General features: G+C 43.2%; 1 protein-coding gene across 1 annotated transcript in view; it reads left to right on the top strand.

The window, feature by feature from the left end:
* cap2 (cyclase associated actin cytoskeleton regulatory protein 2) overlaps window positions 1–23720 on the top strand; it is a 28684-nt gene extending 4964 nt beyond the window's left edge. The window contains exons 4-13 of the mRNA XM_085345879.1: window positions 1136–1213; window positions 6869–7012; window positions 7510–7595; window positions 7981–8086; window positions 20613–20808; window positions 20917–21083; window positions 21211–21334; window positions 21427–21509; window positions 21676–21819; window positions 21913–23720. Coding sequence (XP_085202005.1) covers window positions 1136–1213; window positions 6869–7012; window positions 7510–7595; window positions 7981–8086; window positions 20613–20808; window positions 20917–21083; window positions 21211–21334; window positions 21427–21509; window positions 21676–21819; window positions 21913–21996 — 1212 coding nt within the window. The 3' untranslated portion in view covers window positions 21997–23720. The remainder of the gene's footprint in view (window positions 1–1135; window positions 1214–6868; window positions 7013–7509; window positions 7596–7980; window positions 8087–20612; window positions 20809–20916; window positions 21084–21210; window positions 21335–21426; window positions 21510–21675; window positions 21820–21912) is intronic.
* Window positions 23721–23988: the final 268 nt, after the last annotated feature.

The raw sequence follows: 23988 nt of genomic DNA, 5'->3' as shown, positions 1-23988 counted from the left end.
CTTTGGGACATATTTAGTTTCTTGCTTGCTTCTCAAGCCAAGACACTCATCAAGACATTTAACGCTGTATAATTAAGATGACGTATTTGGTTTTTGCCATAAAGATGTGAGACTGTTGTCTGTTGTTTGGCTTTCTCTAACAAAAGATCAGACTATTCGTAAATGAGCGTCTAATTTTGTGCCTGATATATTTATCTATAAACTAAGCTGTGCAAAGGAAGAAGAGCTCTCTGCAAAGGGAGCACTGCTGAAAAGAGGAAAGCCACCACAGATTTTCATTCTCTGCCAACCTTTATCTCATTGGACACACATTTATAAACACAGGATTGTCCCACTCTAGATTCCACTTAGATAGGCAAAGCTGTATGGGAGGTCCGTGGTCCCAAAGAAGGCAGACAACATGTCCGTGTGTGTGTGTTTCCTGTCCTTAACAAAGCCAAGGATGGGAGTATGATTGATCTTTGACCTTACATTCATTTATCAAACTGTTAGTGGAGGACCTTTTCCTATTTGGTAATGACCTCTACTCCCCGTAGGACCAGGAAGTGTTTTATGGTATGCCAGTTGGCAATAATAGCTGTGTTACGTCCTTGGAATGAATCCAGAACAACAAAAACCCTCCAAAACAGACGTGTAAAGGTACTCAGCAATGCCTGAATTTCCTCTGTGCCTTGAAAGATGGTTTCCATCTCTGTGTCCCATCACTGAACACGATGGAGGGTGTGTGTGTGTGTGTGTGTGTGTGTGTGTGTGTGTGTGTGTGTGTGTGTGAGAGAGAGAGAGAGAGAGAGAGAGAGAGAGAGAGAGACAGAGGTAGTTTCTTCAAGTTTGTAAAGCTCCTTTTATGGAAAAAGCCTCCCCGGTGGTTCCCTTGGCCTGCAAATGGACCTCTCACACACACACACAGAGGACACGGTTGGCTGGGAATAACCCAAACTAAGCGAGTGAGAGTGTGTGTTTGTGTGTGTATATAAGTTAGACATAGTCATTAGAGTGTTTGCCTGGATTTCTGCAGCGACTGCTCAGATTGTTCATGTTTTCTGCATGGTGAACAATCTGTGAAGACAAGCACTCATCAAGTATAACATAATGTATTATGAGATCAGTCCTAACATTTACACTTTGTGACTGACAGGCAGAGATGGTGATGAACGCCTTACAGACTCAGAGAGCTTTCATCAAGATGGCTGCCACACACCAGGAACCAGCGCAGGTACGACAGGAGGACATTAAAAGAGAAACCTGCACTGATGATGTCACAGTGTAACCTCAGAAGCTGTGGGATGGTTTTTGGGGGGTTGTTTTGTTTTGGGGGGTTTTCATGGGCACTGGGTAATCATAATATAATTTGTCTTATATAAAGATCTTATTAAAATTGTAAAACACAACTGAAAACATGAGCTAAAATGAACTGGCTTATGGAGTCGGGACATATTATGCATAATCGTATGTCACCGATTTCAATCTTTCACAAAACAGTACGATTTTATTTATAAAGCACCAAAAATAACAACAACAGTCACCTCAAAGTGCTTTATATGGTTAGGTAAGGACACTACAAGTGCAGTGTTTTCTGTCTGATCAGCTGTTAAATAATATTTGATGAACTACAACAAAAACTACAAGTGTGGTTATGCACCCTGATTATTTAATAGCATATGGCATCTGTCCTTTTTATTCGTTCACAGGCTGCAGCCGGTCTGGTTTAACTCTGTCAGCTTGTTTAAAACTAAAATAATCCCACAGAGGTGATTTTGTTTTCTTTTTTCCAAGAAGCTCTTACACGACAATCACCTAAGGACAGGAGACTGAAGCTAGAATTTACACGAGCTCACAAACGTTGGGCCGTAGAAGTGTAGCCTGGTCTGATGAGTCTCATTTTCTGTTGTGACAGCCAGATGGTAGGGTCAGGATTTGGCATAAATAACATGAAAGCATGGATCCATCCTGCCTTGTATCAACAGTTCAGGCGGCAGGTGGTGTATTGGTGTGGGGGATACTTTTCTGGCACACTTTTGGACCTCTTAGTACCAACTGAACATCATATAAACATGTCTGTGTGGGTTGTAGACATCCAGAACTTGGTAGTCTAAGGAGCTTGGAAAGAAAGTGACTGGACTTCTTTAAGCTTAAGATGTTTCATGTCTCATCTGAGAAGCTTCTTCAGTTCTAAGACCAAATGTTGGAGAGTCCCAGGTGTTTAAACCTTAGTGGGGATTGTCCCTTAAGAGGGTCATTGACTTACATTATTAATGATTTGCCTCATAACATGAGGCAAGGTGGAAAAAAGGCAGTTCTGAAGGGAAGGCCAACCACGTACTAGCGAGGTGTACCTAATGAAATGGACAATGATATATGGTGGAAAGCTGTCCACATACAAAAGGTAGGTTAGACAATCAGGAAGTAGGGAAGACAGGGGAAAACAAGGCATCATTACAGGGAAAGACAAAAACAAAGAAGATGAACAAGGAAAAGTCATTTCTATAAAAAATCAGGAGGACAAAGAAAGAGGATGGCAAAGACAGGAAAACCCCTGGAACTCAAAACAGAAACCAAAACTAAATAATATCGCAACAAGTACCACTCAACATCACAAAAAGATGGCTCCATGAAACCTAACCTGATATGACAGAGCAGTTCAGTGCTGTTGTCTTAGCAACGTATATCAGGTTTATTGGCCATCGTGTTGTTAGAGAAACACCAGTCATGGCCTCCCTGCCATCATTATTTTTCACTGTATCCTCTTTATTGTCTTTAGAGCCTGTCTGAATGTGACACAAACAGTGTTACCATGTGACTGGATTCCATGACTGCGATTGGCTGTTTGTGTTTCAGCTCCCAGCTGAGCCACACAAAACCTGCTGAAGCGTGGTGCAGCTCTCATGACTTTAAGGGCCAAATTGCATCAAATTACAGCAGCAGCCTAACAGAGAGATGAGCTGGGCCTCAGTCCTCTGTAACGGTCTGACCCATGTGTTTCCCAGCAGGCCCGTCTGTTCACAGAGGGATTACTCTGCTCTTTGACCAAGAAAATGCTAATACAACACATTCCCAACATGTTCACGTATAGAGAGCAGAGGGGTGGGAGAGATGTCTGTGTCTGTGTGTGAGAGAATGATATCATCCCATTGGCCTTCTGCTTGTGTTGTATGTGTGTGTGTGTTACAGGGTCCACAGAGCCCACCAGGAAGTGATTACTCCCGATCTGTCAGGTCATTGGTTGAGAGGCTGTGAAACGAGCATTCAGAGATAGTCAGAAATGCAAACAAGGAAAGAGTGAGAGAGAGAGGGGGACTAACCCAGGAGAGGGGTGGGCTGATAGAGAGGAGAGACACATTCAGCATCACAACGAAACTCAAAACAAAACACGGAAAACGGGGAAATGGTGGCTCAAGAGCTGCTACCAACGCCCTGATCCAACCACATAATGGCCAATGAAAGCTTCTTTCATTGTCTTTTTGAATGTGCAGCATGAGCAAAAACTTCACACCCTCATGTTGTAACCCAGTTAAAACCGAGAGCAATAAAACATAAATTAAAACTGAGTTAGGTAAAACCGCACACCTTTGGTGTCTGTTTTTACAGACAGGCGTTCAGGTTTCACAAGAAAAGCTGGTAAAATTTGGAACCTAAAGACCTGAAGCTTGCATGAAAACTGTAATGTAGTTTTCAAATGTTCAGATGTTAATCTGCATTCATATCATGCAGGATGAATAGGAATAAAAAGACACTTCGGTTTATAACCTTTAAAACAGGTTGAACAGCAGATATTGTTCAATAGAACATGCCCTCCTTGGTTTAACTGTCATAGATGCCAGTTTAGGTTTGAATTTATAAGCCTGATTTAAGCTTTCTACCTTAGCATGAAACGGTTTCCTTTGCACAGTCCTAAAAACCTTTCAGTGCACAACCAAACACCAAAAACAAAAATACTCCCCCGAGTACAAAACTCTCTTCAGAAATCTCTCACAGCTTTCCGCAGTCAGGTCTATATCTGTAGCTCTCAGCACAGATAGAGAAAAGTGTGTAACTCTGGGCAGTGCCCCTTTTCTATCCACACGCATACACACACACACACTGACATGCGCACACACATATCTCCAAAACTTCTGGCCTTCCTCCACAGCGCAGCTCTGTTGTGCTCTCTGACTTTTTATGGGCATGTTCTATATTTGAGCCTGTTGTTGGTGTGTGTGTGTGCGTGCGTGCGTGCATGTGTGTGTGAGTGTGTGTGTGTGTCAGTTAGATCGAGTGTTAGACAAAGAGAGAAAGAGTCAGAGAAAGTAGGCATCTCACTCTTTCAGGTGACCTCAGGTTGGCCAGTTAACTCACCGTGTGTGTGTGTGTGTGTGTGTGTGCGTGTGTGTGTGTGTGTGCGTGCGTGCGTGTGTGTGTGAGTGTGTGTGTGTGTGTGCGTGTGTGTGTGTGTGTGCGTGCGTGCGTGTGTGTGTGAGTGTGTGTGTGTGTCAGTTAGATCGAGTGTTAGACAAAGAGAGAAAGAGTCAGAGAAAGTAGGCATCTCACTCTTTCAGGTGACCTCAGGTTGGCCAGTTAACTCACCGTGTGTGTGTGTGTGTGTGTGTGTGTGCGCGTGTGTGTGTGTGTGTGCGTGCGTGCGTGTGTGTGTGAGTGTGTGTGTGTGTCAGTTAGATCGAGTGTTAGACAAAGAGAGAAAGAGTCAGAGAAAGTAGGCATCTCACTCTTTCAGGTGACCTCAGGTTGGCCAGTTAACTCACCGTGTGTGTGTGTGTGTGTGTGTGTGTGTGTGTGTGTGTGTGTGTGTGTGTGTGTGTGTACTGCTGTTCCCAGCAGTTCACACATGACTTTCTGCCTTTGATGCAGCGCTTGTGTAGGAAGTCAAGTCCTGTGCTGTTATAACGCACTGAGCTCAGCCAAACACATGATGTGAGCTGACGTTTTTTATCCTTTTTGCCGGATTGTTCTCGGCACTGAAAGAAGCAAAAAGCTCAAAAATCTGATAGATGGCAATAATGATTCAGCACACTCAGCTGAGCTTGTCAATAACTCTTTTGTCAGTGTGTTGATAGCTCAGCAGTAAACAACAAAAGTGGAAATGAATCAATTAGCTGCTCTAATACATCTCGCCAGCACGTGAACCTTCCCACAGCTGGGATGTGAGTGCAGGCGCTTCTTTTTTGCAGAAACTTCTCCAGGCTTTGTAAAAGTTTGCAGTTCTTCAGCTGGTAAACGACTAACGTGTACAGCAAGTCATTCTCTCTCACCCCTCTGTGTCCGGGAATTCTCAGAGCGAACTGTTTGCATGCAAACGAACCAACGAAGACTGACTCTGTGCCACAGTGAAGTCATCAAAGGGAGGTGTGCAGGAACCAGAAGGTGGAAAACAGGCCAGAAAACTAGTGCATCCACATGCAAACAAACACAGAAAACTGGGAAATGTGACTGTAGAGGCAGAGGACAAAAAACAGCAAATGACACATCTGCATGGCAAGGACCATGACACTGGTTTGGGGGTGTGATACACTTCGGACAGGTCATCATTAAATATGTGATCATATAGCACAAATGTTTTAACACTCTTAAAGAGGCTGTCCTTATGAACATATACATAAACATATTTTTTACTCCCTAAGATCCTGCTTACTTATATGGGTGCATTACAGTTGGATTTTTCTGCACCTTATACTCTGCTCGTCACAGACTTATTGCACCTCATGCATCCCGAACAAGAGCTCAGATCTCAGCAGGGTAAAGTCAGATGTTTTTCCTTTGAATTTATCCTCCAGTACTCATAAATTTGTATTAAATGAGTAATTGCTCGCCTTTAAATACTGGCAATAGAGATAACAGATTAGTAATGGAAGGAATTACTACAGGGAAAGGTAATGGAAAAAGTTACGCCTTAGGGAGGCAAACTTCACCCCTCAAATCTTGCTTGCTACCTTAAATTCGTCCTACATGCTCACTCTTAAGCACGGCCTATTTGCTGCAGTAAAGAGGTGATGTATTGCTTCAAAGACAGCCATTAGGTGGACTTAGAGGGAATAAAAGCAGCTGGAGGAGCAGAGAAAGGGGCGTCTGTCTGTGCTTATGAAGATCATGTGCGTCTGATCAGGGGAAGAATTTGTTGGGAAATAAAGTTTAGTGCTGTTTTTGTTGCTCTCCTGCTCTCAAACATAAAACTACTAAACCTGATGCACATGAATAGATTTTCATTTCAAGCATCACCTCTTGCTCACGTCTAGGTGATGCATGTATCAGGAGCACCGCTGCAGCTTAACCGATCACTGCCAGCTCCTCCTGATTGTTCATCAGCTTCCTCCTGTCACAGCTCATTAGCTCCATATGTTCTACATTACACTCATTTCACAGCAGATCAGAACATGTAAGCAAGTAGCAGCTATTTGCCAGTGAAACGCTGTGTTCCTGTACTTCTGTGAGCGCGGGTGCATGTGTAATTGATAAACTGTAAACATTGGAGAAACGGTATGCCTTACAAGGCCACAGGGATCTCCCCATGAACTGAGGAATGTTTTCAGGCTCGGAGCGATGGGGAGGGGAGCTGAGAACTATGAGACGAGCTATACCGTAACTGAGATCTGGATGTTCCAGTGGAAAAAAGGCCCGTGCTAATCAAATCAGATCGTCTCCTGCAGCCCAGTTTAGGAATTGCTGGATGGTGCCGAAGTGGGCATGGAAATATAGCTCAGATTCTAAAAGAGGGGCTAAGGAGGTGGCTAAAATATACTAGCGAGTAAGATTTTACAGGCATCAGTGTTTCTTAAACAAATAAGAGAATTTGATGTTTATAGGGTTCAGATTATAATGACCCTTCTCTTTTACACCCATCTTCTGTCCTCTTCCTAATTTCTCCCTCCTGCTCTTGCAGACAGAGCTCCAGGACCTCTTGAAGCCGATTTCAGATCACATCCAGGAGATTCAGAGCTTCAGAGAAAGAAACCGTGGCAGCAGCCTCTTCAACCACCTTTCAGCCGTCAGCGAGAGCATCCCCGCACTGGGCTGGGTGGCCGTGGTAAGGATGAGCACACATGAACGTGCACATGATGCTGTGTAAAGATTGGCATGTCTGATAAAACCTATTTAAGCCACAATACAAGAAAGAAAGCATATCAACTGTCTGAACAGAAAGCTATTAGCCCTTTTTGAATTTGATGGTCCTCAGGAGCAAGTATTCAACACGAAGTTAAGCCAACTTTTCAATCATCTGCATAAACAACCTTTCATGCAGATAAATAACTAAAAGTAAGACCTTATTTTTCTTCCTACAACATGGACTTTTTCTGTTTTCCATCAGTACAAACATTTCTTCTGATTTGAGGCGAAGATCATTTTAAGATCAAAGATCACCATCTCCAGTGCTTGAATACAAGTCTTTGAAGCTGCTTCTGGTCTGTGCAGGTTACTGGCAGGACGCCGCTTTTCGCCACTTATGAAACGTGCTGAACTTAAGATGTTCAGAGAAGTGTTTATGTCACAGCTTTCAGGAGATTTTATCTCTCTCCATCTCAGAGTCAGAAGCCTGGTCCATATGTAAAGGAGATGAACGATGCTGCCACCTTCTACACCAACAGAGTGCTTAAGGACTACAAGGAAACGTAAATATAGCTCATTTTTCATCTTCTCTAGATATTTGAAACATTACAGCTGATTTATTTATTCCATAAATGACAATTCATGCAAACCATGAAAGTCACTGTGGTAAACAAATCAGGTAGAGAGATGACAGGAGCCTAGAATGCAAAAGTAGATGAAAATTAGAAAGGTAGCATGGCGAATGCAGACTAACGGTGTTCAACAATAAAGCAGATTTTTTATTTATTTCACAAATTGTTAAAACATTTCTGTATCAATTTAACCTGCAAAACGCTGCATCGTGAGTTTCTTGCTCTGCTCACCTGCTCAGGTCCATCCTCATCCACATGCCTCAGCTTCCTTCATATATAATTTTTTATTTGACCGTTATATGTTTGTCTCTCCCAGAGACAGACGTCATGTGGACTGGGTGCGCTCCTACCTGTTGATCTGGACTGAGATGCAGGCGTTCATCAAACAGCACCACACGACAGGTCTGGTGTGGAGCAAGAGTGTGAGTACACAAGCGAGGTGCCACGTATGGATTCAAAAGGCTTTTTTTGCCTTTGTTAGTACAATATTGTGCTGTTTTATGTTATACTCACCACCTTCTCATACCTGAGCCTGAATCACTCCTGTTACTAGTGCTTTATAATGTCAGCTGTGTTTTCATTTGGTTTCTGTTCGCACGGCTTGATCGTTTTATATCTGCTCAAAATAACTTCTACCATTTTTAGTTATGGAGCAGTCAGTTACATAAACCACTGCAGGGAGCATGAATGAATGAATGAGCTTCTCCTCAGTGGCCGCTCACCGCATTTCTCTGTGAAGCTTTCAAAGACCTCTGTCCCTCCCACACACACTCACACACACACACACACTGTTAATGTCTACTCAAGGACTAGCCTTTGCTAGATCTCAGAGATTACAGTGATCTGAAACAAAATCTTCTTCCCTTATCGGTTAGAAGAGTTTTTCCTCTTGATTTAATTACAGAAAGAAACAACAAAACTAAAGCTTCACTTTCCTTATTAACTGAATTGTTGATCCGAGGGGAAAGATGCCTGTTCACTCTTGCTCTGAGCCGCAAGTGAGGATCAATAATGCTGTCATATTTGTAACTATGAGGTTGCTGCCAGGAGATGGTCGGGAGATCTGAGCTTAGCATGAAGAATGTTAACAAAGTGAAACAGCTGGCCTGGATAGTGTCATTCATAGTTTAATTTTAAACTCAAATAAAATAAACCATTTTCATTACTGAGCTTTAAAGGTGCTGTGGAGATATGGTCATCATGGACACCCTTTTTACAGGGTGGAATGATTGTACAGCATATTTAATACCTTTAACAAAACAAGAAGCAGATGCACAAGTATACCTTCATTTCAGATTTTATCTAATTCATAAAGGCTCAAGTAAATACACACACGGCCACTAATACAGTGGGGCAAAAAAGTATTTAGTCAGCCACCGATTGTGCAAGTTCCCCCACTGTTGTGTGGTGTTAGTTCAGCAAGTATTACACACACACGCAGGTAGGAACAGAGGATTACCGGAGTTGACTCCTTTCTTTATTTTTCTTTTTTTCTTCTCCAAAACCACAACCAGAACAACATACTCACTAGCGCCCTCTAGCGCTTCTGGTAAATGCATCTACAGAACAAATGCAATAGTATGTGTGGACACAACATCTCCCCCTTTGAACAAGGACTTCTTATGTGAACCTGACTTCATCATTCTGATGTATGTCACCTAATACACTTTTAACATATTTCACATTACTCAGTAACATTCACTTTCCCATGACAAAGTCTTGGGTCCAGCAAGGTGGGTTCCTCATCCTGGTGGGCCTAAGCCTACTATCAGACTCAGAGTTAGATGCTAGATCAGTTCCTGGTTTATGACAGTCCATTGTTGTGTCAGAATCAGTACCTGCGTTCAGCTCTGACAGAGCCGATAAGTGTGAGGCGTTCCAGGTCCGTCCATCATCCAGCAAATAAGTGTTTGGTCCTTTCCTTGTCCTTGGTTTGGAAAACTTTAACTCGCCTTTCTTTACCTTCCACGGCTTCCTAACCCGTACCTTGTCACCAGGCTGAAAGTTGGATGGTTTGGCGTGTCTGCGAGCATCAGTGTATTCTTTCATTTTCATTTGCTTATTCTTAACTCTTTCGCACATGGTATGCCTCTCTGTCTGAGGAACAGGCATATCCATTACCTGTAACTTTGTTCTCATTCGTCGTCCATGGAGCAGTTCTGAAGGGGAAACTCCAGTTGTTGAATGAGGGGTTGCTCTGTAGTCCATCAGGTAAGTTCTCAGGAACGATTTCCAGGGTTGTCCTTGAATCGAGGCAGTCTGTAGGCAGTCTTTAATGCATCTATTGAATCTCTCAACTTCCCCATTAGCTCTTGGGTAATACACTGAGGATCTCAGGTGTTGGATTCCCCTGCTTTTCAGGAAGTCAGTGAACTCAGCAGAGAGAAATTGAGAGCCATTGTCACTTATCAGTGTCTTTGGATTCCCTTCACGAGAGAAAACTACAGAAAGGAATTGAATGATAGTAGCTGCATCAGCTCGGGGAGCAAAAGCTACTTCAGGCCACTTGCTAAAGTAGTCTACCAATGTGATGGCAAATCTACAGTCAGAAGGGGCTATTTCAAAAGGGCCTATGATGTCCACAGACACCTTTTCCCAAGCAGCAGCTGGTAAAGGAATGGGTTGGAGTGGAGCATCATGGGTGACAGCGGACTTGTCATTCTGTCTGCACGTTGCACAGTTCTTTATCAGTGTCTCTATATGACAATCCATTTTGGGCCACCAGTACATTTCCCTCAGGCGTTGTTTGGTACGGACGATGCCTTGGTGAGTTTCATGAGCTATATCAGTGAGTTTTTTCTGCAACGACTCAGGCACTAGCAATCGATGTGTACCTCTGATGATGCACTCGTTCAAGACCGCGAGTTCATGGCGGATTGGGAAGTACGGCTGTAAGTCAGGATCCAGTGACGTCTTCCTAGCAGGCCAGCCTTTCTGTATCTGCACACGGAGCTTTGTGAACACTGGACAGTCTTTGCACCCTGACTGGAAGTCATCCTCAGACACAGCACTCAGATCAGTGAGGATGGCTGCAACTGACTCCACATCCTCTGCACATGCCATGTCTGTCTCGGAAAGTGGAAGCCTAGAAAGACAATCAGCAACATGGTTCAGTGACCCAGTTCTATATTCCACTTCATAATCAAACTCCAACAGGCGAGCTGACCATCTGGCTATGCGTAGACCAGCTCTGTTATTGCCCTTAGTAGTCAGCAGTGTTGTCAGTGCTTGGTGATCTGTTCGTAGGAGGAATTTTCTGCCCCAGAGCCATGTGCGCCATTTTTCAGCAGCCCAGACGCAAGCTAGAGCTTCCTTCTCAACGATTGAGTATTTCCTCTCTGCATCAGACAAGCTGCGAGATGCAAATGCAACAGTATGTTCTGCATCATTACCGTCAAGTTGAGTCAAAACAGCACCTACACCGTAGTCTGAGGCATCTGTTGAGACTATGGTTGGCTTACTGGGGTCGAACATCACCAGGGCAGGGCTGTGCACGATTAACCGCTTGACTTGATCAAACGCTGCTTGAGCTGCTTCGTTCCAGTGGAATGAACAGTCCTTACGCAGAAGAGCTCTCATAGGTTCAACAACAGTCGCGTAATTTGGCACAAACTTGCTGTACCATGCACTCAAGCCAAGAAATGAGCGCAGGGTTGCAGGATCAGTAGGGGGCGGAGCATGCAGGATGGCAGTGACATGAGAGTCATCTGGCAGCAGACCTTCTGGACCGATCTTTTGACCCAAAAAGCTCAGAGTAGTTTGACGGAGTTGACATTTGTCAACATTGAGTTTCAGTCCTGCATTGTTGATTCTGTGTAACACAGCACGCAAGTTGGCCTCATGTTCAGCTTCTGACGTTCTGTATATGATGACATCATCAAGGTAGCATTGCACCCCTTTCTGGCCGCGTAGGATTTGTGTCATCATCTTTTGGAAGGCTGCAGGTGCTGAACTCAACCCATAGGGAACTCTGCAGTACTGGTACAGTCCTTCATGTGTAATGAAAGCAGTGAGCCCTCTACTCTCTTCATGTAGTTTCAGCTGATGGTAGGCGGATTTAAGATCCAGGGTGGAGAACATGACAGCCCCACGCAGCTCAGACAGTATGTCCTCTATCAGTGGCAAGGGATGACTGTCAGCGACCACCGCTTTGTTAGGTTCTCTCAAATCAACGCACATGCGTATGCCACCAGTCTTCCTTCTAGTGACTACAATCGGGGAGACCCATTCAGATGCATCAATTTTCTCTATGATGCCATGTTCCTCAAGGTTCTTGAGTTCTGCGGAAACAGCATCACGGACTGACAGGGGTAAGCGTCGAAGTTTCTGCTGTATTGGCTTCACTTCAGGTCGCACCTTCACTTTATGTACAAAGTCCTTTGCACATCCGAATGCAACTGGAGACTCACATTCCTGTTTACATTGGGTGGGCAGAGCCGAGGTTTGCTGGAGTGCAGCACAGACCTTGGGACTGTCAAGAACTAATTGTCCCCCTTTTATGTGTAGCTGGAGGGCAGTCACCAAGTCCATTCCCAGTATGGGTGTTCCTGTTCTCACAATGTAGAGATCTGTGGAGGCACTCTTGCCATTGTAAGTAATGTCAGCTCTAAGACACCCTAATACATCCAGTTTCTCTTTTGAATATGTAATAAGCTGAACAGCTGGATTACTTAACTTAACTGAGCCAAAATTTGTGCTGTAAACATGTTCAGGCAGTATGGAAACACCAGACCCTGTGTCTACTAGTAGCTTAACAGTGCATGCCTGTGCAGTATTTGGTACAGTGACTGCAACAGTGCACATCAATTTAGCCGGATCACCACTGACACAATTGTCAACAGTTAAAACACACATTTCAGGAACAGTCACTTCATTAACAAGCTTATGAGAAGATTTACACACTCTCGAAAAATGTCCGATTTTCCCACACGTATTACATTTGCAGTCTTTTGCGGGGCAGGATTTATCATTGGCTTTGTGATCAGCTGAACCACAACGGTAGCACGTCGGAGCTGTATCCGTTTTTTTAGCTGCTTTGTATTTTGGCTTGCGCATCTTCTTTTGTACTTGAACAGCGGCAACAGGCTTTGTTTCACCGACAGCAATGGCCTTTGCATCAGCTATTGCAGCCTCTGTACGCCTAGCAATTTCCAAAGCTCGATCGAGCGTCAAATCCTCCTCCATTAGCAGTCTTTCACGTATACGAGCATTATTTGTCTTCTCTACAAGTTGATCCCGCAACATTTCATTCTCCATAGCCCCGAACTTACATTGTTTCACGAGCTCACGCAGTGCTGCAACGTAGTGATCTGTAGACTCACCGACAGCTTGGGCTCGTTGCCTGAAACGGTATCTCTCGGCGACAACATTGACTTTAGGATGAAAGTACGTTTCCAAAGCCTTTACGGATCCCTCGTAATCATCCGTAGCGAGTGGTAAGGCGCTGTAGATTCGTTGTCCCTCCGTTCCCAAGCAGTGAATGAGCAGGGCCCTCTTCCTCTCCGTAGCAAAGTCATTACCCCCGATCGCCAGCAAGTAGTTATCGAACAACTTTTTCCACGCAGCAAATGGAATTTTCGGTTCGCCCGGGCAATCCAGGAACACAGCCGGGGGTTGCAAAGAGAGCAGAGCCATAACTTAATCACCACTACTCTCATCGCCACTTGTTGTGTGGTGTTAGTTCAGCAAGTATTACACACACACGCAGGTAGGAACAGAGGATTACCGGAGTTGACTCCTTTCTTTATTTTTCTTTTTTTCTTCTCCAAAACCACAACCAGAACAACATACTCACTAGCGCCCTCTAGCGCTTCTGGTAAATGCATCTACAGAACAAATGCAATAGTATGTGTGGACACAACACCCACTTAAAATGATGACAGAGGTCAGTAATTTGCACCAGAGGTACACTTCAACTGTGAGAGACAGAATGTGAAAAAAAAATCCATGAATCCACATGGTAGGATTTGTAAAGAATTTATTCGTAAATTAGGGTGGAAAATAAGTATTTGGTCACCTCAAACAAGGAAAATCTCTGGCTCTCACAGACCTGTAACGTCTTCTGTAAGAAGCTTTTCTGTCCCCCACTCGTTACCTGTATGAATGGCACCTGTTTGAACTCATCATCTGTATAAAAGACACCTGTCCACAGCCTCAAACAGTCAGACTCCAAACTCCGCCATGGCCAAGACCAAAGAGCTTTCGAAGGACACCAGGAAAAGTATTGTAGACCTGCACCAGACTGGGAAGAGTGAATCTACAATAGGCAAGCAGCTTGGTGTGAAAAAATCAACTGTGGGAGCAATCATCAGAAAATGGAAGACATACAAGACCACTGATAATCTCCCTCGATCTGGGGCTCCACGCAAGATCTCATCCCGTGGGGTCAAAATGATCATGAGAACGGTGAGCAAAGATCCCAGAACCACACGGGGGGACCTGGTGAATGACCTGCAGAGAGCTGGGACCAAAGTAACAAAGGTCACCATCAGTAACACACTACAACGGCAGGGAATCAAATCCCGCAGTGCCAGACGTGTTCCGCTGCTGAAGCCAGTGCATGTCCAGGCCCGTCTGAAGTTTGCCAGAGAGCACATGGATGATACAGCAGAGGATTGGGAGAAAGTCATGTGGTCAGATGAAACCAAAGTAGAACTTTTTGGTATAAACTCAACTCGTCGTGTTTGGAGGAAGAAGAATACTGAGTTGCATCCCAAGAACACCATACCTACTGTGAAGCATGGGGGTGGAAACATCATGCTATGGGGCTGTTTTTCTGCCAAGGGGACAGGACGACTGATCCGTGTTAAGGACAGAATGAATGGGGCCATGTATCGTGAGATTTTGAGCCAAAACCTCCTTCCATCAGTGAGAACTTTGAAGATGAAACGAGGCTGGGTCTTCCAACATGACAATGATCCAAAACACACCGCCCGGGCAACAAAGGAGTGGCTCCGTAAGAAGCATTTGAAAGTCCTGGAGTGGCCTAGCCAGTCTCCAGACCTCAACCCCATAGAAAATCTGTGGCGGGAGTTGAAAGTCCGTGTTGCTCGGCGACAGCCCCAAAACATCACTGCTCTCGAGAAGATCTGCATGGAGGAATGGGCCAAAATACCAGCTACTGTGTGTGCAAACCTGGTAAAGACCTATAGTAAACGTTTGACCTCTGTTATTGCCAACAAAGGTTATGTTACAAAGTATTGAGTTGTATTTTTGTTATTGACCAAATACTTATTTTCCACCCTGATTTACGAATAAATTCTTTACAAATCCTACCATGTGGATTCATGGATTTTTTTTTCACATTCTGTCTCTCACAGTTGAAGTGTACCTCTGGTGCAAATTACTGACCTCTGTCATCATTTTAAGTGGGGGAACTTGCACAATCGGTGGCTGACTAAATACTTTTTTGTCCCACTGTATTTGGTTAAATGTCCCTTAGCAAGTTGCACCTCTACCGGACGCTTTTGGCACCCATCAATAATTTTCTGGTATAAATCTGGACGGATATTTGACCACACTTTATGGAAGAAAGATAATGTTAGAGTTCGTTTAGTTGGTTTCCTGGCGTAGACCCGGCTTTGAAGTGCAGTCCACACAGGCTGAGGTCGGGGTTTTGGTAAGGCCATTCAAGAATCTTTGTCTCGCCTGACCACCGTCTCGCTTTTCCATGTGGGCAGCTGCAAATTTCAGTCGAGGTTAAAAGTGTCGATTTAGTAGCAATGGCTTCTGTCTTGGTCTGCACCCTCTCAGTCCATGACAATGAAAAACTGGTTTCACTGTGGACAGTGATGCTGGTCTTCCAGCAGATTCCAGTTTCCAGACTTGAGCCTTGGTGGTTTCTGGTGACTCCTAACCAGTTTCCTCTTATCTGAAGGTGACAGTTTGGGTCTTCCTCTTGACACCGCCAAAGTGATGGCCCATTTCAATAACTTGTATTTAAGTACAGTTGTTTGAACTGATAAATCCTGCAGTTGTTTAGAAATGACTCCAAGAAACTTGCTTAAATCCACAATTCTCCCTCTTAGTCTTCACTGAGTTCCTTGGACTTTCCCGTTGTTCTGAGTATTGGTCAGTCCAGTGAGTGCTTTTAAACTAATCCTTTTATACTGGCAAAGAGAAACTACAACGTAGTCGATCATGATCACTAATGAGAAGTTAGCAGGCCTTGTGAAGTTAAAAAAGTTAAAAGATTTAATGTGTGTTTTCTTATTTTTTAAAGTCATTAAAGATGTATGCAGTACACTCATTCGACACTGGAAAAAGAACAGTTCGAGAAATCATTCGTGCCCTTGATGAGTGGATGTAAACTTCTGACCACAACTGTACCTTTGGGCATTCAGGACAGCTGCTTCCTTCTGTTTGCACTCTAAGTTAAGAGATCTTCTGCTCTCAGCAGGGAATCAAATAAGCCCCAAATGGTTCACTTTTTCCTTTATTGCAACATGAAACGATGAAAACCTATGCTCAGCTTAAACTAATGCTCAACAACTGTGCTCACATGTGTACTGTCTGCATGCAGAAACTTGAGAGCCTGCGGCGGCTGTGTGTGTCAGCTGCTGGCCCTGCTGTCAGACAGCAGAGCTGCTGCATGTGCGAGAGACACAGAGTGTGTGTGCGCAAACAAGGACCGGAGTGTGTGATACCAACAGGTGGTCCTCACGATTTACTTGAATGGAGGTTTTCTTTACAGAAGTTGCCCCGACAAAGAGCCTGTGTACACACACAGCCTGTGCCGTAACCTAAACTGCAGGGCTGGTCCCTCTTCACCGATGCAACGCGTCATCTGCTGCTCAGACGGCGCTTTAGTGACAGGCCTATCCACAGGCTGACATATGGACTCATGCAAACGGTCACATTAAACTAGACACAGGGTAAAAAAACAAAAGAACTTAAAATGTTAAAGCAAGTCCGATTCTGAGTAGTGAACATCACACTTTTAACACTTCAAATATTTTTTCCAGTTGTCCCTCGGGGGCTTGTAGTTAACATGATTCTAGTTATCACTGTTTAAATGGTTGAACTGACAGTTGTTTTATTTATTTCAGCTGATTATTTCTCGTATAAAATCTTTGAAATCGATAAAAATAGTAATTTCTGCTTCATAAATCTCAGAGTGAAGCCTTCAAACCTTCAAGCAAGGAGTTCTTCATGTCAGAAACAGGAAACAATAGATGTCAACTATCTAATAGACATAGCTGGACTGGCCATCGGGCATACCGGGCATTGCCCGGTGGGCCGCTGGCGATTTTTTGTTTTTATGGGCCGATGGATTTTTTTTTTTTTTTTTTTTTTTTAGGAAGGGTATATATAATGAAAGGTGTTGGATTGGCCAATTGGTCATGATCGACTCTGGGCTGGACCAATTACAGCCGAGGAGGCTGGATGCACCCTCCCCCTTGTTTAACAATCACGTGATTTTCGCGCATTGCATGCCGGGAACTCGTGGCAAAACAATCCAATCAAACAAATCAAATGCAAACATTTGCAGCACCGCAAAACGTTCATTCTCCGGTTCCAATACCTTCTTTTTTTTTTTTGCCGCACAAAAAAGGAATGTACAAAACAAAGGGAGAACAATGCCGGTCCGTACAAAGACAGACTCGACGAAAAGACAAAGAAAAGATACGAGGAAAAAATCAAAGGAGTGAAAGAGTGGACAAAAGACGTCAGCGTGCTGCCCAACTTTCACCACGCTCAGATTTATAATTATACGCTTCTTGGAGTGAGTGCATACACTCATGAAGTTTAGTAACTTCAGGTCACTGCAACAAGCCCAGGTACAGTTTACCGACGGATGGGTACAGGACCTTGAAATGCACCGTGTAGAACGAAAGACTATTGTACATATCATAAGTTTACCAGTCTCACAAATCGTCTTCATAAATACACATTCATTAACAGTTTATTAATATAACCTTTGAGCTCAACGGTAATTAATTAGTAGTGGAAATAATTTCTGGTAGTGTAACAGTGTTTATGTGGTATTATTCCACTTGCCACAAATATCAGTGTAATGGGGAAACAGCGCCCCCCCTCTTGGTGTGGCTGGCTGCAGTAATCGCTGCCAGTCTGCCGTAGCCATACGAGAGGTGAGTTGTATTGTTCCGCACACAATATAGCTAAGTAGTACAGACACATAAAACATGTTTGATTAGCTGACGAGCACCGAGTGTAATAAGTGCTTAGTGGACACATCGGGGCGATCGTGGCTCAAGAGTTGGGAGTTCGCCTTGTAATCGGAAGGTTGCCGGTTCGAGCCCCGGCTTGGACAGTCTCGGTCGTTGTGTCCTTGGGCAAGACACTTCACCCGTTGCCTACTGGTGGTGGTCAGAGGGCCCGGTGGCGCCAGTGTCCGGCAGGCTCGCCTCTGTCAGTGCGCCCCAGGGGAGCTGTGGCTGCAATGTAGCTTGCCATCACCAGTGTGTGAATGTGTGTGTGAATGGGTGGATGACTGGATATGTAAAGCGCTTTGGGGTCCTTAGGGACTAGTAAGGCGCTATATAAATACAGGCCATTTACCATTTACATGTCCAACACCAGTTTTATGTACTTTTCATTTGTTTATTAATGTGTGAAACTGTATGCTAAAGCGGAATGCTAATGAGATGTTCTGCCGTAGTGTGCTGTGCGGAGTGGTGTGTGGCGAGCCTGTGCACTGATAATACACCGTTGTTTCCATTCAGGAAATAAAGTGGCAACGATCGATCAGAGACTCCTTGTCTTTTTAAAAACACTACACAACGCAGAGTCGAGGAGTCTGTTTGGGCCGAACTGTTGCAGCGGGATGAAGCAGAAACCGGTTACAGTAGCATCACAGAAATGTAGCAGTGACAATAATATTGTATGTTGTAATCGCAATGGACAATTAGTGATACAAAACAACTGTTTTATCCTGTGAATAAAAGTATATGGTTTTGTCAGTGTACCATGGTTATAACAGAAGCGAAACGCAATATTGTGTCAGGACAATTCACTATTTATGCACAATAAACAAAGGAGCATAGCGCGACAATTTCTGTTCAGCGCCAGACTTGCTTGTAACCTATATCACCAATTATGTTAAGAAAAATGACGTATTAACTACTAAAAAACTCTGACCTTTGTGGGAATGCTTGGAGCAGACTAACCTGTGAGCTGGAGTGTTCTGAGATGTTATATTTGGTATATCCAGACCATCCGTGGGCTCTTACTTCGGAAACATGGCTTAAAAAATTTCACTTCAACGACGTAATCCGATAAAAAAAAAACGATCTCTTTACCCGTCGGCTTCCCGTGGCTGTCATGCGACCGGTTATTGCAGTTAATAATACAACAGCTTCTTGCCATTTTTTGGGTTTCTTTTTATCGCTGTGTAACTGAGTTCAATTGAAAGCCTGCGTGCGCTAGTACCTCTTGCCACAAGTTCCCAGAATCCTTTGCGGTTTTATCCCTGAATGACGTCACATTTTCAATCTTTATCCTGGTGGGCCGGTCTCTAGTCAAAATGCCCGGGCCGATTTTTTGTCCCAGTCCAGCCTTGCTAATAGATTGTTGATTGCTTAAGCTGTAGTTTAAAACAGCAGAAATTAAGAAGATTTTAAGTGAAGCTAATTATATTAACACAAGGAGCCACCTTTTTTTCCCCACCTAAATCCTTTTTGTACACAAAAGGATTTAGGTGTACACAAAGAAGTGTTCAGTAGATAGTTTTACAGCCATGCATGAATGTGTGCGTGCACACATCTGCTGGTTCTAATCCAGAGGCATGCAGTGAGCTGTTTAGTGTAACAGGTCTACATTGTTCAGCAGTGATATTCACAACACATGTTACTCGTGTCAAAGGTCAAGTCTGAGCACTCAGAGGCACGTTTGGTGACAATTTAACCCTGTGTCAGCTGTGCTAGATCTTCAAAAAGCAGATGTGTGTGTGTGTGTGTGTACCCTTCTCTTCTTTACACATCAGAGCTACTTAAAGGACCTTTTTCTTCATAATTTAAATTCTGATGTTATAAAAAATCTGTAATGAACAAAATTTGGGGGAAAAAACATCTTGATTTTTCTTTTCTGGCACAACAGTGCATCCATCTTCTTACGCTTATCCAATTCAGGGTCGCGAGGGGCGAGCTGTGGTCTATCCCAGCTGTCGTAGGCCGAGAGCCGTGTATGTCCTGGACAGGTGGCCGGTCTATCCCGGGGTTACGTTTGAGAAACAGTGCAGTCGTAAAATTTTGGCCATTTCGATGTGAAGCTGTCTGTTTTTCACCCATCAAGTAGGAAAACTCCTGTTTGATCCTGGGAGGAGAGAGGTCACTCTCAGCTGACATTCATCTTAATCATTTTTCATATTTCATCAGTTTGTTTTATCTTTTTTTTCTTAGTCGTTATTGTTTTGTTTCTTGTTGCATTGCCTTCATTTTCTTTATTGTTTAAACTTGTTTGTTTAGTTGTTTTGTTCTTGTCAGTTTAATTTTAAAGGGAAAGCTCACAAACCAAAGATGCTGTGTTTCACTGTATTAGAAAAGCTTACTTTAGTTTAAAATAGTATCCAAATTCATTCAAATAAAAAAAATTAGGTAAAGATTTTGTTCAGATTAACTTGTTCAGTATTCGTGCACAACACTTAGCTTAAGTAGTACAACCAACACACAGGATGAGTCATGTGAACTGAAGGCAACTTGAGTGAGATCTGCTTAAATTGAAGTTACTAAATTTAAGTGTTTTAACTTTCTTAAAACTCACACAGTTCACATAAAAATGTGATTGTGTTGCTTTGTGTTTTTTACATTACTCACATCAAGTGTCAGAGGACCAGGGTCTGCGAGCACTGCAGAGTTGTACAATTTAAGTACACTTTAAATGAAATAAACAGGCAGACCTCAGATTCAGAGCCTGAGTCAAATTAAAATATTTTAGTAAACATACTTGAATTATTTTTAAAATATTTTATTTCCTTCCAACATCTCTCAGGGCCCCATTGCTCCTGCTTCTCTCTTTGATTCGCCCCCAGCCCCGAGTGCACCCTGTCCACCTCCACCACCTCCTCCACCCCCTGGCCCTCCTCCGGTGTTCACCGATGACGACGCCAAGCCTCAGGCGGACGCCGCCGTAGCCCAGCACTCCGCGCTATTTGCCCAACTCAACCAGGGCATGGACATCACTAAAGGTGCATCCATGAGCAACACAGAAGAGCTGAGCGACAGTTTCCACCTTAATTTAATTTAAGCTTATATTTTTAAACTCATAATGTTATCCTCACACTTTCCATCTGTAGGTCTGAAGCATGTGTCAGATGACCAGAAGACCCACAAGAACCCCAATCTGCGTTCTCAACAACCAACAACAGCCAAAGGCAAGAACGCGGGGCCTGTGGCTTCACCCACTACACCTGCCCAGAAAAGACCCCCTCTGCTGGAGCTGGAGGGGAAGAAATGGAGGGTGGTACGTGTGATGTGTAAATCCTATTTTGAGGATGATTTGTATTTAATTAAACCCACAACGGGAGCTGAAATGAAGGGCACTGGTAGACCGGCTGCTAATCTAGATTTTTGAATCCTTATTGTTGCAGGAAAACTTTGAGCAGAAGCACGACCTGGTGATCGAGGAGACGGAGCTTAAACAGGTGGCGTACGTCTTCAGTTGTAATAACTCCACCCTGCAGATTAAGGGCAAAATAAACTCCATCATCATTGGTAAGCTTCCTGAAAGCAAAATCATGAGTTTGAGCACAGATTTCATAACGTGGGATTATAATCTTCATCTGGTTTGTTTTCATCCCGTCTAGACAACTGTAAGAAGCTGGGTGTGGTTTTTGAGAACGTTGTTGGGATTGTGGAGATCATTAACTGCAAATCGATTCAGTTACAGGTGAACACATTTTTATTTTGACACAGAATTAAGTGATGTGCCGAGTGTCTCGTAGGTCCGCTTTCGTTTTCTTAAAACTGTTCAGAGTTTTTCACCCAAAGTGTAAAATAACATCTCACAGTGCCCAAAAAAAGCCTGTCAGTAAGTGAGGCATGTCTTTCTGCAGGTTTTGGGAACAGTTCCCACCATTTCCATCAACAAGACCGAGGGCTGCCAGGTCTACCTGAGTAAGGACTCTGTCAGCTGTGACATTGTCAGTGCCAAGAGCTCTGAGATGAACATCATGATACCTGAAGGAGAGGGCGATTACGTGAGTAACCGAGATAAAGGCTGAGCTAATTCTCTCCATGTGTGCAGCTGTTCTTACACTTACTTTGTTTTTGTTTTCCTTTTTTTTAAACAGAGGGAGTTCCCAGTGCCGGAGCAGTTCAAGACTGTGTGGAATGGAGCCAAACTGGTGACAGAACCCACGGAGATCGCAGGCTGACTTTGTCGTCCATAGAACACAAATATATTTCCGTCCTCCTGATGTTATCCCTCAGACATACAGTGCTGTGAAAAGTACTTTCCCCCTTCATAACTTTTTTTGTATAGTTGTCACATGTTTTTAGATAATGAAACTTTAATCAAGTTTTAAAATTAGATATATTGTTCTCTGCTGACCAAACAGAACACAAAGGCTCATCTCATGCCAAAAAACATCCTGGTGGCCCCTGAGACTTTTGAGCAAATATTCTGTGGACTGACAGGACAAAAGCTGAACTTTCTAGAAAGATTGAGCCACTTAAACTAACACAGCATTTCATAAAAAGAAGATCATACCAAAAGTAAAACGTGGTGGCAGTGGTTGCTTTGCAGCTTCGGGACCTGAATGACTTCTGGGCGACTCTGCTCTCTACCAGAAAATGCTGACGGAGAATCTTCGGCCATCAATGGTGCTCAGGAAACTCAAGGACATTTGGCTTAGTCAGTAGGACAATGATCCAAAATACACCAGGAAGTCCACCTCTGAATGGCTCAAAAACCAAAAACAAATAGAAGGTTTTGGAGTAGTCCAGTCAAAGTCTGAACTTAAATCAGACTGAGATGCTGTGGCATGACCTTTAACACATTGGAGAGTCTTCAATGTGGCTGAATTAAAAGAATTCTGCAAAGATGAGTTGGCCAAAATCCCTCCACAATGATATGAAACAATCATTGCCAGTTATCGCAGTTCTTGCTATCAAGCGTGGCACAACCAGTTATTAGGTTTAAGGGTACATACAGGTAGTTTTAGGCATTTTTTTTTCCTTTGATAAAAACAAAAAAAATCATGGTCATCATCATTTAAAAACTGCATTTTTATTTACTCAGTTAAAGTTCATTTGCTGATCTTAAACACATAAATGTGAGAAATATGAAAAAGAAATCAAGAAGGGGGCAAATACGTTTTCATAGCGCTGTAGGAAAGGTTTTCTAATAGGCACGTAGATTAACTTTTAGTCCACTTGCTGTATTTGTGACTTCATAAGAGGTTTCTCCAGCACTTCTGCAGCTGTTGTCTGTAATGAATCTGTCAGTATAACACAATCTCCCACTAGTGGTGAAGAATAGCTCAGGTTTAGGTGTCACAAACCAGAGCACACTTACATTTCTGTGCCAAAACAACACAGGCATTTATGTGAGAAAGTGTAACTGCTGAAAAATAATATTTTAAAGGTATTCTCATCATTAGATCCGTTTCCTTAAAATATAGATTTTAAATGTTCCGGGATGACCACTAATAAGACAGTACTCCACTTACACCTACTGCAGAAAACTTAAAAAACCAACATTACCTTCAAATAGAGAAAAGCAAATAAGTGTCTGTGGTACATTTTCCATCTAATAAAGTGCTTCCAGCCACCTCTGTAAAGAGCATCGTGCCCAGCAGTCATGTAGTAAAGTCACTGTGAAGTACATGCAGTATTGTCCTTATTCTGCATTAACAGCTGCTGTTGTGATCGAAATGATTAATTAGCTAATTTCTTTTACTGTACAACGTATCAGCTATAGTGGTAACGGTTACCTCCGAGCACTTCCTATGTTTATTGTACTTTGTATACCACTCTTATTTTGTAGCACACAGCACCAGCATAGCACAGATGAAATGCTGATACTAAAAATATAATATACGAGAAAACAATTTTATGTAATTCTGTGTCTTTTTTTTTTCCAAATAAAGTCAAAACCTCCCAGTTCTGGTTTGTTAGTTTTATTTTGTGCGAGGAGAAAAAAAAAGCACAACAAAAAGAACCATGAAAGGGAGAAACAAAGAATAAAATCTCAGGAGATCAGCCATGACATGGAAAGAAGACAATCACAGAGTAGAAAAATAAACCAAAACAAATGTTCTTCCGCCTCATCCCTGTACGGTAAGAACTGATGATATTTGGTCATAATGGCTTGTAATATCACAGAAGCAGCTCTCCCTGTTTTGAGCAGGAGGGCAAGAAGTCCA

The sequence above is a fragment of the Diplotaxodon limnothrissa genome, linkage group LG22 (genome assembly GCF_057381915.1).
Source record: "Diplotaxodon limnothrissa isolate DT_005_m linkage group LG22, D_limnothrissa_male_GT1.1, whole genome shotgun sequence".
NCBI classification, from domain to species: domain Eukaryota; kingdom Metazoa; phylum Chordata; class Actinopteri; order Cichliformes; family Cichlidae; genus Diplotaxodon; species Diplotaxodon limnothrissa.
Note: the sequence above shows the minus strand (reverse complement) of the source record. Positions and strands in the feature narration are given on the sequence as shown.